We start from the raw sequence: 16,445 nt of genomic DNA, 5'->3' as shown, positions 1-16,445 counted from the left end.
ACAGGAGGAAAATCTACTGCACACTTTTCATTTGTCAGGGTTTGTTTTATGTTAAGTCTTTGATCTTGAATGAATTAAAACATATACTCTCATTTTGCGCCTTCAAAAAGAAAGCTGTTTTCCTGCCAGCCAATGTTTATCAGGATATTTATTATAATACAAAAAATAATTTTTCCCATAAATAGTCAGGACAAAGACTGCCAGTGCTTGGCCACGCCGGTGACAGCATGTACTCACATAAAGTACTCTGGGCCTTAAAAGTCACAGGACATGATACTCCGTTCAGGATGCTTCATTTTCTACTACTCCTTCTGAGCATGGAAACAAACTCAACTCACTATTTTTGCAGCTGCACTGGATGAGGTAAATTCTACATACAGCTGCACATCAGAATTAGTAGATTTCATGATGGTCACCTATCACATCTTTAACAGGTCTCAGAAGCACATGACAAAGGGGCAGCTTTTATTACTGTAAAGAACCAGGAAGGTGAGCTGGAAACCGACGAGCTGTAACTCCCCATTCCTTGCAGGGCAGGGGACAATGTGTAGGTCAGCAATGTCCCAAGCCTAAGAGAGACATAGATGGGTGTGGGCCTTGTGTGCAGAGTAAGACAAACCCAGTTAGCGTGGATTCATTTTTAGTAGCTTCCCTATGGTATATTCTTGATATTTTATCCTTGGTTTCAGGCATATTTTTTAAAAAGCTATTGTTTCCAAAGAACTATTCCAAAGGACAAAAGTAGGTGACTGTGGGAAGCCACACTGACTCTCACGATTGCTCTGCCAGATGGTGATTCATGTGCAATATGTGGAAATAGGAAATAGGGAACATCTGGAAAAAATCTTGGCATCAAAAGACAGCAGACAAAACTCGGAAAAGGAAAGAGTATGTACTAACCCTACAACCACTTAAGGGAGGAGAGGGAAGACCCCCTCAGACCCTGCAGACGAACCTGAGTGGCCCCACAGTGTTCAAGCCGGACGTTCTGGTGGGAGGGAGGTGGAATCCATCATACAGCAAAAACAAAGTGGCATTTCACTCAGGTTCCCCTTTCAATAATGTCTAGACCAAGGAAAGCTGGCTGGGGGAGGGGAGGGGTTTGGACTGCGCTTGTAGGTACATCAGGAAAAGGAGCAGAGGCATGAGGAAAAGTCAGGAGCCGAAGACGGGAGAGTTGGTTTCCCTTGTATCTTAAGGGATGATGACTCCAGAAATGGCTGATAAAATCACAGCATTGACTAGAAATTGGATGATAATTCCCAAGTGAGTCTGTCTCACTCTTCCTCCACCAAAAGCATCCAAGAACTACAAACACTCTACCTAATGAGTCTCAAAACATCCTAACATCTCTTTAACTGAGGTCCTGGGAGCACTTGCGTCGCAGTGGAACACATCCATCTCTTTGTTCTTCCAGGCTTCATCTGTGAATCGAGAATTCTCAGCTAGATGGTCTGCTTCTATGTCTTTATGCCTACAAGTCTGTTTAGAACTGAGCCATGCTTATCACGACTTCAAAATACAGCTACTACTTACACGTACATGTACACATTTGACATTTCAGATGTCTTAAGTACGTTCATGTACATCAGCTTTCATTTGCTCCTTTTAGCCACACTGAGAGGTTTGCAAGTCAGAGAAAAACTTGGTCAAAATGACTTGAAACACACTCAGCTGTAGATGGTGGTGCTCACACTGGAATTAAGGCTTTTATTCAACAAACCATTCTTCCCCTAAGCCTCTTCCTGGCTTGAGAACTAAAAAGGGCCTGTGGTCAGGTAACTGTGGGGAACCGTGTATGACAAACCACCCCTGGAGGGCTCCAGTGGTGTGCTAGCTCATTAAAGTTTCTGCAATGCCCTTGCAAAAAAAACCACCAATATCCATTTCACCTTAATTCCACGTTCCCCAAACTCCCTTATCCTAGGAACCCTCTTCCCATTGCATCCCAAAGGAAACATCTGTTGACATCCTAAAGATGGTCTGAGGATCATATTTTGGGAAAATCTGAACTAGACTCTATTGTCTCTCAGGAATGTTCAAAGCACTCACGAACACAGAGACATTCTATCAGTCTCAACAATATTAGAAGTAATTTCAAATACACTTGATGCACTAACTTAAAAAACCTTATGTTTATTAAAAAGCCTTTTAATATTTTATACAAAGTAGTACTTTTTAGTGCATTTTGATTTTACACATTTCACATCTTTAAAATATGAAAATGGAATTTCTTTGAAATATACTAGATTTAAAGATTCTCACCAATTCCAATCTGGCACGGTGCTTCTCACATAATAGGTGCCTAATATATAAATTATTGTTATTATTAATGATTCACTGTTATTAATCCAAGTCAGTTAACTCATCCAAAGTTTCAAGGAGTCTACAAAAAAATATTTATGATTACTTGTTTGAAAAGAGAATTTAATACCTAGGAAGAAGTGTGACACCTTTAACATTTAAAAGAACTATTTATATAATTTAATTTATGGGAAAGAAAATTTCAGTATTCTATTAAATAATAGACAGATAATCTTATTCTTTAATAATTCTTGAGGATCTTATTCTACATATATGGTAAGAATAATAAGGAAAAGAAAATAGTCCGTATATAAAGTATAACATATGAAGCACTGTATTTTTACCTGTTTTCATTTTGTAATGAAATCATGGCTAAAATTCTTTCTGTGATTAACCATATATAAATTAAAAGAAAGACCAATGAGATAAATAGATTTATAAATTGAATATTATTGAATTCTCCAAAAATACCAATATAGTTCCTGTCTCAAAAACAAATTGCACCTAAGATTTAATTTCCATATATTTATGATCTTAGGAGAAAGTGCGATCCTCTACCTTAGAAGTAATGTTTGATTCTAATGTATTTTGATGATTATTGCAATATAGCTGCATTATTGCAAAATGACTACAATGTTATATTTGATATGCTGAAAATAACAGATTTTTATGTGTTAAGACATGCAAGCTCATGCCTAAACTCCTAATCAAGTAGACATTGCAATGTCTCTGGCAATAACAGCTAATGGAAAATAATCAATGCAGAATGGCATATATAATTCAAAAGATTAGAAAATTTAGCCTCTCTTCATGTATTTACATATGATTAGACTTACAGCATTCCTTGCAGATAACATTTTTTTATTCTTATTTTGCATGTCCTTGAGAGAAAGACACTAAAAATGCTTGGTTTGTATCTCTAAAAGAGCCTAGCAAAGTAACAACTGAAAAATATGTGTTGATTAATTAACCACACTTCTAAAGATGGACAGAGGCAACCCCACTACAATCTAAATAGCCTGTGGAAGGTCTTCCCAGATGTGGGAGAGGCTGAGGCGCAAGTTGATAACCATGGTCTTGGACTTGTGTCCAGCATGTATGAGAATCATGGCCGTATTCGCCTCCTGGGGGATCAGGGAGCCGTGCCCAGTGGTGATGAAGATCACCAAGGTTTAATAAGAGTGATGGACTTTCTGTAGGACAGAGCACATGCCAGAATTTCCCAAAGGAAGGGGCAAAGGGGAGACCCAACCCTCACTCTGTGCGGGACTCTGCATCCCCCGACATCGGCTAAAACACCCTTGCTTCAAAATGCCTCCGCCTTAGAGGTCTACATTCTCAATGATGCATGGAATAATGACTCCCCGAGGGTGACAGTGTACTTGTCACAACTGTCATGCTGGACTGGGCTCCCCCACCTGTCTCAGGTTGGGAGACACGCTCAGACATGGGCAGACAACTATCTGACCTGTTCCATGTCACAGACAAGGGGGCTTCCTGTGAGTTATTTGTTTAACCAGACGGGAGGGCCAAATTGACTGCTTTAGAACAGGAACTGGGAGGTCTGCCCACAGCCCCAGAGGAATAAATTCATTTCTTCCCGGTCCTCCCACAGTCCTTTCCATCACTATCCATTTAGAAAAAAGCTTCGGAAGGCTTGCTTTCCTTGGCAAGTTGCCAGGGGAACAGTATCTATACCAGGATTAAGTTTTAGGGAAATAGGAGCTTGCTCAAGACTGTAGGATATTCTCAACCACGTGTTCAACTGGCCTGACTCTCTCAGATTAGGATCTACTTATCTGAGGAAACAGAAATTGATTCATGCTTGAATTCCGTTATTTTCCTCTTATCAGCTATAAAAGATTGGGTTAGTTCAGTGGTTCTTTCTCAATCCAGAGTGATTCTGCATCCCCCCAGCCACTGCCAGGACACATTCAGTAATATTTGGAGACATTTTTATGTCACAACTGGGGAGTGGATGCTACTGGCCACGGATGCTGCTCCATGTCCTGCAACGCACAGGACAGCTCCACAACAAAAATCGTCCTGCTCAGAATGATAGCACCAAAGTCAAGAAACCCTATTCTTGTTGGTTTCTTCAATTGCAAAGTAGGTATTATAATAATCAGCATAAAAACCGTCCTGCCCCATGCCTGACTCAAGGTAGACATTCTATACACAGCAGCTGCTATCTCCTTCTTGCTCTGACACTCATAAACCCAGATTTTTCTGTCCCAGCCAAGATCTGTTGTGTATAAGCAGCAGTTATAACCTAATGTTAAGATGCAGAGACACAGGTTTATGTGGAGGTCTGACGTGGATATCCAGTGATTGTGTCAAATACCTATGGGCATTAAATGGCTGGTAAAGCTACAATCCATTCACATAATAAGAGAAAAGCGTACCCTGTGCAAACTCAGCCCACAACATGACATTAAATTCTTCCCAGATTTCCAGGGCCAGAAACAAAATCACTTCCAGATTGGCCACAGACTCCTCCAACCCTTTCATATCAGATAAGGTACACATTTTAGACAGACAGACAGCAGTGCTATTTTCAAAGTTCTTTGCTTTGAAAACAATCCGCGACTGTTCTATCCAATGACTACATTATTGCTGTGCAGACCCACCGTGTGGACAGGAACTGTGATTTATAGGCAGTCTAATTAGTAATAACAGGATAATGTGCTTCTTCTCCACACGTTGCCAAGGATCTGGGTATCGGAAGGGTTACAGTATTCAAAGAAGATACGAGATACCCATGCAGTTGTCATTGTTCATTAGAAATACTAGATTCCTGCTTAATTGAGACTCTGTGCTCCCATGACTGCTGCTTGGGAATGTCCCTTTCAAGAACCACTATATTATTAATAGAAACCATCAAAACTTTTCTAGGATAGCATTTGTCAACTGGCCACCAGAGCTGTTTGCTCTGATTAATGCACCTGTAATAAATTAATGTCTCTTTACACACACGTGTGACAGATGAACCTATATATCCAGGCGAGTCTGGTGAGTCAGTGAGGATGTGACAGGCCTGCATCCCCCTTCATCCAGGAAGTTGTCCCTTTATTTTATGGCCCCAGGCCCCAAGCATCACTCCCTTCTTGGAACAACTGTAGTATTTGTTTTCTCTACTGCTTGTCCTGGAATTTGATAATTTACTCTCGACTTGTTATTTATCTCATGTGCATAGTCTTACCTCTCTAGTTTAAGTTCCCTTTTTTTTTTTGGACACTGCAGGGTCATAGAATATGGTGAGAGCTTTATGTAAGTCTGGGCTCCATGGTAAGACTTCTTGTGCAAACTCTATTTTAGCAAAATACAAATGATTAATTTCCAAGCACATAGCGGTAACTTCTGGGAATGTGTTGCCTTTCCTACTGTCTTAAATAGTTGAGAAAATCAGATTATCAAGCTAAAGAAGAGCTTATTTTTGGCTATTGCTGAGTAGGCAATCATTCAAAACCCTGATCAGTTTAAGTAGATCGCATTCCCACACTGCTGTAGTCTCTGGAGGAACACAAAGCCACCGTGTGCAAAGCCAAATTAATTACCTAAGAGAAAACATCTGAAGATACGAGTGGTCATTCCAGGCTAATGGGAAAATAAACAATTCAGCAAAGACTCTCTGAAATTCGTTAAAAGCCTGATTAATTTAACTGTTGAATTCAGAACTATCTAGTATTATGATTACTTGAGAACTATGAAATTATAAAACCAGCAATTAAAATTTACTTATAATAAATATTATAAATAAGTTTATTTATAATATCTGTAGAATATAAGACATTCTGTCCATTAATCACATCTCCATGGAAAGCAAAGCTTAGCCAAAAGAGATTTATACTGGACATGTTCCAATTTCCACTGAGGGTATTGGTGGGTTGTAAATTATACTGTTAAGTGTTCCTCAAAGAGATGTGGAAAAAACATGCCTCAGAAACAATGACTTCCAAATTTCTGAGACTGTGACACTGTGTCCAGTCAGGTAATTTTAACTCTCTCTGAGCTATGTGTCTTCTACTATCCTATTTTTTAAAACAACAAAGCAAAATTAATTTACGTTGTTTGTAGACATTTGAGAATAGCAAAATAACTTCTATGAGAATCAAAGGCATTCATTTGTAGCTCAAAAGTAGATGTGTGGTTTAAACTGGCAGACTTGCAGTCTGCGATTCTAAGTCCTTCATTCATTCTGCTTTTGCACTTCATTAACATGTCTAGGACCACAATGCTCCCAGCGTGGGTAGAAGGTGGTGGCGGTGGAGGAAGACCAAATTTCCTTCCTGACGTGCCAGCCTAGTATAAATTTCTTTGCTAGCTGACTTTGGGATGAGAGAAATGGGACCAGATCTGAAAGCCTAGCTCAGTTAATTTCCAGGCACTTCACGACACTAAACTGATTATTTTAACAATACTTCCAAGACAATAAGTGGAAGTTTAAAATTTCCTCTGTCGGTGGGAGGAAGGACTCTGTGCCCTTGTCATTGCTGTGTGCACCACAGGACCTGAAGTGTTTATGTTTAGGATGAGGAAAATAGATCTTCTCTTTGTTAAAATGATATAACTAAACCATATAGCTATTGTCCTAGATTTCAAGAGGCCTTCTAAACCCATTCAATAATTATAGTCTTTTATAGCACAAATTCAGAATGGCTTAACCTATAGCTTGCCAGTATTTTACGTATTCTTTATGGAATAATAAATGAAGAAATCCAAAGCCGGCCAAGGAGAAGACCCAGTGTGGAGGGGCAGGGGCAGGCCAAGGACAAACATGGCAGTGCTGTAGTGCTGTAGCCCTCAGGCCTGAGTCCCTTGCTGGGAAGCCTGGCTGAGGCTTAGCCAGAGGTACGACAGAAGCCCAGCCTTCCATTCCAGTCCCAGCGGGAGCTCTGGTGATTCCCAAATTCAAGTTGTAAGTTGGTCACCCACCATGGGAGGCTGGCATGAAACCTCATCATGAGAAAGAAAGCAGCACAAACTAATGACACAACTTCTACCTGCACAGGTGCCTGCCTAGACCTTCCTGTCCAGAGCAGAAGGCAGGGCCCATGACAGGCTCCTGTGTCCTGACAAACACAGACCTCACCTCAGCTGAGTGTGCCGCTCACAGCAAGGGCTCCTCAATGGACAGTTTTGAAATAAAACACTTCAAGACCTTTTCCTTCTCTGAGTAGGTACTTTATCCTGCCGCGTGGCCCACCTTCTCTGTAGACGCTGACTCAACTCTGAATGGAAGCGGTTTGATTCCCTGACTAGCACCCATCAGTTTATGAAGACATCAGCCAAAAATACTGGGAAAGCTGTATCTGGATAACTCTACCTTGTCATATTTTGATGGGTGGATTTTTCAGTAAAAACTAATATGAATTAGGCTAAGAAAACATAAATGCGTTTACTGCTGTGTACACAATAACAAAATCTGACAGGCATCAGAGCCAGGGAAGGGTCCCTCCAGGTCCACCGGCTGCAGGAAAGCGGGTGGAAATGAGCAAGTTGCTGGAACGGGCCCTGCTCCCCCTGAGTGAGAAATGCCAGCTCGCCGGCCCTCTCCAAATCCTGACACTTGCAAAGTTACAAGGAAAACAGAGTAAGTGATGTAGGCCTTAATTTCCTATTTGCTGACACTCCAAAGTTCCATTTTTTATAGATTTAAGGATTTCCTTATTAGTGCAGTATGCTCATATGTATAATTCAAGTTAAATTAAAAAAAAAAAAGTCTTTGCGTTGCAAGAAACACTTGCCTCTACTTTAAAATACTTCTTGAAAATGCACGCTGGAACCAGCTAGAAGAAATTCCCAAGTAAAAAGAACAGAGCACAAAGATGAATTATAGTTGCTAATGAAAGAACTGCTTTCACATACTTCATTCATGTAAAAACTATCCAGGTAATACTAGTGCCACCAACTGTCAGTCATATTTTTTAAAATAATAATGTTGGTATTTCAGCAAATAGCTGAAAAGAAAGAATTTTCCGTAAAGTAGAATTTGCTGAATTTCCACAGTGTGAGTCTGTGACTTCATAAAACCCTTGGCATGCTGTGGCGAGAGTAAGAATCCACACACTGGCCCGAAGGACACCTGCAGCTCCCTGGAGACAGGGCGTGCCCTGGACAGCACACTCCATTCTGCAGGGCCCAGCGCAGGGCTCACCAACCGGCTCCTGGTGATATTTCTGCACCACCACATCTGGTTTCCATGGAGACTCGAAGACAGCATCCAGATGCTGCACTGTCCCTTGTGTAAAACCCAGACAGGCACCCCATCTCAAGCCAACTGAAATGCACAGATACAACTTGCCTTCCAGAGAAAATTACCTTTATCTAGATCTGTGGCTCTTAAATGAGAAGGAGGAGCAGAGCTCGTTTAGAAGAAAATATAACCTTGCATTTGGGAAATAATAAATACTGTTTTTTATAAATAAATCCAGACAAGCATGTGATAGATAAAAACAATTGCATCAAAATACTAATTTGAATAGAAGGCCTTCAAATTGAATAGAAACTTCTTTCTTTTTCCAGAAAAATGCTAAATTTAGTTCTTACACATGAATTTGAAAAAGCACACTTGAGTCAACAGATTTCCTGCCAATACACTTGTTCCTTCTAGAATCAAAAAAGGAAAATAAACCAAATCCTTTTTTTCTGTATTATTTGCCATTTCTTATTATAATCTTTGGAGAATAGCTATTATAATAATATTATTACTCAAAAATAATGCTAAGCCTGGCTTTGCTTCATTTGTATTGCTCTTGGGAAATTATTAAAACAGTAATAAGGCTTTAACCTGAATTGCTGATTATTCGGTTATTTTTAATGCATTAGTTTCTAATGATTTCCATGGTAATGGCAATTCAAAAAGAATTGTTGTCATCTAAATGTCAGCAACTCACCTTTTGTCCCTTCACTCCATGGCAGTCACATTTTCCACAGCCGGAGCCATTACAACCACCACCCTGGAAGTAAGAGAAAACACCTTTAATTACGACAACACTTTCACATTGAGGTCAATATTTGAATTAGTAAGATGTGGGCATCTTCCCCTATTTAGGAGAAACGTCCTGCCCTGTTATTCCGAGCACGATCTTACGTGGATTTGTTTTAACGGGGCTGTCATGCACAGCTCCTTGCCATGCATTTCTCTCGCCTAAACAGTCAAAATGACAACCTTGAGTAGAACAATCAAAGGATTACTTAGTCCAAACAGTGAAGGATACCACCTAGGTACTTTTTGTCCTCTGTTGATTTCTATTCAAAACAGCATCACCCAGGGATTATTTGAACAGGACACCACTCACATTTGCAAGGCTATCAAAAGATCCTGCTTCTGATAGAGCAGACCCAAGAGCTCGGAGGCTGAGGGCTTCGAGGGCAGAGTCCACGTTCCATCCCTCACATTTCGAGGGGCATGAAGGCACACAAAAGTTTGTGTCAAAAGAGAATAAATGAGTGAGCTGATTTTTAAGCCCAAATCTTAAGGAACTAGTTTTTGAATTCAACTAAAGCTTGAATGTTCAGTTAAAGAAACTTCAACAATGCATTGTTCTTGTAGTTCATTTCTAACATAAAAATTAAGGTTAAAAATGCAAGAAAAAAAATCGAAGCACGTGATAAAAGCTGGAGAGGAAGGGAACTAACATGTGTTCAAACCCCTACCAGGTGCCACAAATAGTCAGCCGTCATCTTACTGAATGATCATAACAATTGTTTCGAGATAGTATTACTATCCCCATTTCACAGATACAGAAACTGAATTACAAGGTTTAATATAACACGCTGGGGCAAGGTTGAAATTAGAACCCAAGTTCAACTTCCATTATGTGAAACTGCCAACACATTAAAAGATTAACATATGATGGTACATTCGCACCTTTGCAATTTCCTTAGAAGAATCCAAATTTTAAACTATGATAGACACAGGTATTATGGACAACATGTAGAAGGGTATGATATGAATAATTTAGTTAATAAACTTTATTAGAGGCTCTGCTTTAAGTCTGAAATAAAATTTATACCCATATTCTGCTTCAGATGATAATAGTTTTTTGAAAATAAAATCACACTATTAATAGTAGTGTGATCGCGAGAAGTCTATATTTTTAACAACATACTCAAATCTTAGCTTCATTGCTATGGAGATCTTCTGTATGAAACAATTACATCTGGAGATGTTTATTTTGTAAAGCTAAATCTGAACAAGTGCCTCCAAGACAGTAAGATGTTCTTAATTTTAAATTTTGGAAATGGGGACAACTGACTCCAGTCCAAACAAATTCCAGAAGTTATGGATCTGTTTTTTTCTCTGACTCACATTTTAGGCAATTTTCAGCATACACTCTCATAACCTCCTAACATTTTAAATCAATCCATGTGCACAGTTTTGCTTCATAATCTGGGTTTTGGCGACCACTCAGAGTCATCCAAGGAAATAAGGTCAAAATCCGCAAACTGTGTTCCAGAAGGTTCATCTCAAATGCACAAATCGAGTCCTGAGAGACCTCAGCAGACATTCTTAACTCAACTACCATCATCGCACATCTAATCCGCAGGTGAGGGTTAGCTGCTCCCTACCTGGGATCCCGTGAAATGTTGACTACGTGCCTCTATTGTGAGATTTATGGATGTCTCTTATTGTTCTTTACTTACTATCTGCCCAATACACCCTGAGCTCTTTGGGGGAGCCCAGAACCGTGTATTGAGCCTGATTTAGACTGTATTTCATCTAAGACAACATCAATTGCAAAACCCACACTAAAGGATAAAGAAGCGTGCTAATTAAACAATGGCACATCATCAACTGTTAAATCTTCGCAATTTCAGAATTGTTAAAACATTAATATGGGCATCTTCAAATCGATGAAATTGAGTAGTACATTCCCAACTACTGTTGCTTTGTTGGTGGTGTTATTGGTGTTGTCCCTTTAATCAACCTTAAATAACAACTGTAGATGACAATCCAGTGACACCATGTACCTCAAGTGACAGTATATAAGCGCATAAAAGCGCTGTGGGGAAATGCTCCAAGAAGGGAACTCAGCGATGACTGCATGACCGCTCCAGATCACAGAGCAGCCAGGGAAGAGCTGGGGATTCTTGGGGGATGCCCTGGAACCTGGAGCTGTCTGGAGCAGCTATCCCATAATCATGTTAGCCCCCAGGCCAGAAAAGCCCAGAAGGTGAGGTAGTTCCGAGCCTCGCTGGGGTTCTGGGTCAGCTCCTTGCTGGGATTATGTCATTCCCCACAATGTATTTGTTTTTGAGCCAGGTTCAGAAAGACATCTCTGTTCTTTAAACTCTGCTAAATTTTGTCTCGCTTTTACAGACAGCGAAAGGAAAAACCAACCAGGCTAAGACTCGTTTATTTGCAGAGTCCATTTGGGAAATGTCCACCAATGACCCAGACTTAGTTGGCAGACACCGGATAAAAGCCTGAAGTAGTACCGATTTTCTACTCACAGGTCAGTGGTGGTTTCTGTGAAACAGCGGATTAGGCACAGAATCAAAGGATTGAAGCAGAAAGTGACAATGTGGTAATTCTGGGTTCTTCTCTTCTGAAATGTTGATAAAATCGCAGAAGCTTATCTTTATTCAATTTGGGAGAGGTTATAAAAATGAATTTCCTGGCATTGTTCCCTTAGGTCACCAGTGACTGCCTTAATTACTGGGGACCCCAGATAAGAGGTTGCAAGGCCATGATTGTGGATGTTGGGGTCAAGTTGCACGTGCAGGTGACAAATGAGCAGTTTCACCTTGGGCAACACTTCAGATCCTAACCAACACGGGGGAAATCCACAACGGGAAATAAAGGACTGGCGCCACCCCTGCCCTTACCCCACCAGCCCCACCACTTGTGCTGTATGTTAAGCAAAAAAATAAATAAATAAATTTAAATCCCAGATCAAAGATATTTATGGCTTTATTCAGGTAGGAAATTTTACTACTAATTCCAGCCCTAAAAGGCAATTCCAGATAATTGATCATTCTAATAATATCTAATGTATGGTCAGCTGTTCAGAACAAAAGATGTTTTTAAGGCCATGATTTTTGTGTCACAATCCGGGTAGTCTAGAACGTTATGCAAATGGTTTTATTTTAAAAAATACAACTAAATTTTAAAATAACAACTATCATGAGATACACATTTACCTTGTTAAATACAATCTATTTTGAAATATCACTATTCTGGTCCTTTACCATTTCTGTTATATTTATAATGGCCCTTGCTGGTATAGGGAGGTATTTTAGTTGCGACTCAAGGGTACTCTGCTAAAAAGAGTACAAATGATGCTCTCAGTGTCCCTTTTCAATCAGGTATAATGTATAATTCTGAAATAGCTAATTAAAATAAAAGCCTTAACTAACGCAAGTCTTAGCTCTCTGTTGTAAACTGCTATCTTTGAAAGGGGTACATAAACTATATGGGCTGCTCAGATTCACAATTTCACTGGGGACCTGACATGTTCAAGGCTATATCATAAGTTTCATGATTTCCTGAGGAATTAGATGTTCCATCTGGACCTCTCAGCAAAATCAAGTTATATGCAATCTGGTAGAACCCAACAGCTCCCTACTGGCCACACATCTGAGGATGTTTACGAGGGCTGTGCATTCTTCCCGATGTCTTGGCTCCATGGACTAGCTCCCAACCCATCTGTTTCAGATTCTAGAATGGGAAGAACTGGTACATTCTGTGAAGTACTCATACTCTTTCTTCCTGCCTTTCCCCTTATTGGTGTTCTAGCGTCAAGTAAATGATCTCCACGTCCCTGGAGCAATGCCTGTGTTGTGCTCCTATGAGGTGCACACTTAACCCAAGTGGTCACGGTGGATGGAAGTCAGTCATGAGGGCAGTGGCCACTGAGAAAATGGGAAATGAGGCCGGAAGATCTCAAAGGACAAGAAAGGTGTGAGTTTTGGTTTGTTTTATAGAAGTAGAACATCCATGGCCAACAGCAACATGCGTAAGCCAGACCAGTGGGGAAAAGAGAACCCCAGAAAGCTAGCAGGGTGGGAAATTCATCATTTCTTCTACTAAAACTGTAGGAAAACAATGAAAACCACACCAATTTTGAAAGTCCTTTTAGCCTCTTCCTAGTAGACCACGTAGCCTAAACTTTACCACAAGAGTATGATAAGTTGTCTTCAAATGGAAGTTGAACTGAATTAACTGTGTTTGAAACAGAAAAGAAACCTTAGTTCCCAATGAACTCTGTCAGACACACACGCGCACACATAACTTCAATAGCAGAGATCAACTTTAAATGAAAACAAAAAATACAATATGAAAGGAATGCAAAAGGTACTACAAAGTAATCCCTAAACCAAATATCTTTTATATTCTCTAAGAGTCATTTTAAATTTTTCAGGATATGTTAAAACAATTAATATTATTAAATTTTTCTTTCATGCTCCGATTAAAATACTCAAGGAGTTGAACCAGCAGTATTAATGTTATAAAGTAGGTTAAGTTCTAAAAATACACAAAGATGGTACAGTATACAGTCCTATTGCCAAAGAAGGAAGGTCAGGCAGGGAGGGCAAAGACTTCAGTATGAAATACAGCCTATTTCCGGTCTTTCTCTGGTCTACAGACCAACAAGGCGCGCTTCTCAACATTAAAGAGAGCTCCATTCGGGAGGATACAAGAGAGAAAGGCTCACTAACTGTTTAGAGAACACTTTTTTACTTGATTAAAGAACGCCAGCTGCTATGCTACTGTGTGTGTGTGTGTTTGTGTGAGAGAGAGAGACAGAGGGACAGAGACAGAGAGAGAGGATGCTGTGTCATACAGTTGTTGACTGGGACATGTCTACTGTACAAAGGCATACTTGGAATGAGTTAAACAGAATGAAGTCCTCAATTTTCTCATTTTTTCCCCTGCTTCTGATGGAAGATAGACCTTTAACATCACAGCTTTAACAATTTTTATGTGTCTCACATCCCACCAAATAGGGACATGTGGAGCTCTGCCAAGTCTAAACAGCTTATCTTTCAAATTCCTTTTCGCATTCCCTATGCAGTGCAAAATGTCAAAATAGTTTCGTGGTGATATTGCTGTCCCAATATTCTTCCTGGTTGTAGCACTTCTTCGGGGACTCTTCTGAATAATTATCTACCCAACCAAAAATATATGTGGAGGCAAAAGAATGTATTTTAGGGGCACTTGGGCAGAACTAAAAGTGTGCACAAAGCAAGGAGGTGCAGCGAGGGCAGCCTTCGTGCTCCTGGTGGGATCATTGAGTGGAACAACCCTAAGCCCATGGAAAACTGCCTGCAGCCTTTGCTGAGGCTGGGCACTCACCCCTGCCCACCCCCGCAATCCCACTCGGAGGGACGCACCCCCACAGGTGTCTGTGCAGATGTGCATCCAGACACACACACACACACACACACACACACACACACACACACACACGTGTAAGGAACTGAAACAATTTTAAGAGAACAATATTTATCCTTATCAAGGGCAGCTGGAGTTTGAGCTTTTCAAGTTTACTATTTTTAATTCTACTTCATTCACAAAAAAAAAAAATGCTGGTATAGTACATAAAAGATGATCACACACAAAAGCACCAAGAACTCATACTCTTTTGGGATATTAAAGTATCATAAAGAAATATAGAATGTATATAAGGAACTGATTTCCTCACTTCTATCCTGTCTGCAAATTTAACTGGCATATGCTGCTTTCATAATTCTTGTTTTAACTTTTTGTTTACTTCCATGAGGTTCTGCAAAATGGCTCTCCCCACTTCCCCTTACCATCCCTCTGCCCCAGGAATGTCCTGAAAAATAATCTTGAAAGGTATCCCCCAAAAGAGCACACTGTGTATGATCCCATTATATTAAGTTCAAGAACAGGTGCACCCCTCTACGGGGAAAGAAGTCAGAATTGTGGTGACCTTCAGTGGAGGTGACTAAGGTGGAGCTGAGGGAGGTTTCTAGGGTATAGGAAGGGTTTCTACTTGATTCAGGTGGTGATTACATGGGTGTATGCAGCTGTAAAACTGCACTGAGCTGAGTACTTACGATTTTTGCACTTTGTCGTATTTCAATAAAGTTAGGAAAAAAAACACATGCTCAAGAATGTTCACAGCAGCAATATACACAGTAGACCCAGCTGGACACAGCAGAGCAGATAGAGAAACAATGGTATACAGTCAAGGAACGGAATCCCACGCCGCACTGGGAGCAGGCCAGACACGGATAGATCTCAAACGTCATATGCGACAGGCTGAAGCCAGGCCCCAAGGAGAGCAAACCGGGTGACGCTATATAAAGTTCAAAACTAAACAAAATGACGTTGGAAAGGGCTATTAATGACTGGAAGGGGACACCAGGGACTTCCTGGTTTCTGGTAAGGTTCTGGGTCATGGCCCGGTTTCGTGGTGTGTTCACTTTGTGAAGAATGCCTTGAGCTGTGCCCTTAGGATCTGTTGTTTCCATAAGTGTTCTAAATTTCAGTAAAATTCATCCCCCCCAAAATGTGCAGGAAATTAGATTAATAACAAAATAGAGAATAAAATACAGGCCAAATGTTGCAGTACAAATAATAATTTCTTAAAAGCTTACATTTGCACAACATTTTGGGACTTCCAAAGATATGGGCAGTATTGTGGATTTAAGGATGAGTTAATTTTCCTCCCTTATTCTCAAGGAGCTCAAAATCAACATGATTTTCATCTGCATTTGTTTTATTATTATTTTATCATCATTTTGTTTTGATTAAGGTAAAATAGACATAATCCCAAAGACACGAAAATAATCCTTCATCATTAATTCACCTGAAAGGAGAACTAGTTAAATAAAATAATATTTCTGTTCCATTCGATAATGGAAGACGTAGAAACAGAGCAATCCTTACTACTGTTTAGAGTTACAAAATATTTCTGCTCTTATTTGAAAACAACTACAAGTGTTGATACATTCTTGGCAAAAAAAAAAAATTAGCATGAAAAATTTGAGAAACAAACTGAATTTCTAATATGTAGCACCTCTCTCTGTGTGTTGTAGTATGACTAAGATGTGTTCATGGGAGATGCACGCTGTGTTCTGGTTCTCATTACAGACCGAGTTTGCGAAGCTGTCCGGGGCTCCCACAAACAGCAGGCATTGAGGAAACGGGGGTGCATGTTGGC

General features: G+C 40.1%; 1 protein-coding gene across 1 annotated transcript in view; it reads right to left on the bottom strand.

Moving 5' to 3' along the window:
• The window catches only part of COL4A1 (collagen type IV alpha 1 chain), a 147,366-nt gene that overhangs the window by 76,855 nt on the left and 54,066 nt on the right, over positions 1 to 16,445 (bottom strand). Inside the window, exon 2 of the mRNA XM_045567351.1 lies at positions 9,201 to 9,263. Coding sequence (XP_045423307.1) covers positions 9,201 to 9,263 — 63 coding nt within the window. The remainder of the gene's footprint in view (positions 1 to 9,200; positions 9,264 to 16,445) is intronic.

Source organism: Lemur catta, chromosome 13, assembly GCF_020740605.2.
Source record: "Lemur catta isolate mLemCat1 chromosome 13, mLemCat1.pri, whole genome shotgun sequence".
Taxonomy (NCBI): Eukaryota; Metazoa; Chordata; class Mammalia; order Primates; family Lemuridae; genus Lemur; species Lemur catta.
Note: the sequence above shows the minus strand (reverse complement) of the source record. Positions and strands in the feature narration are given on the sequence as shown.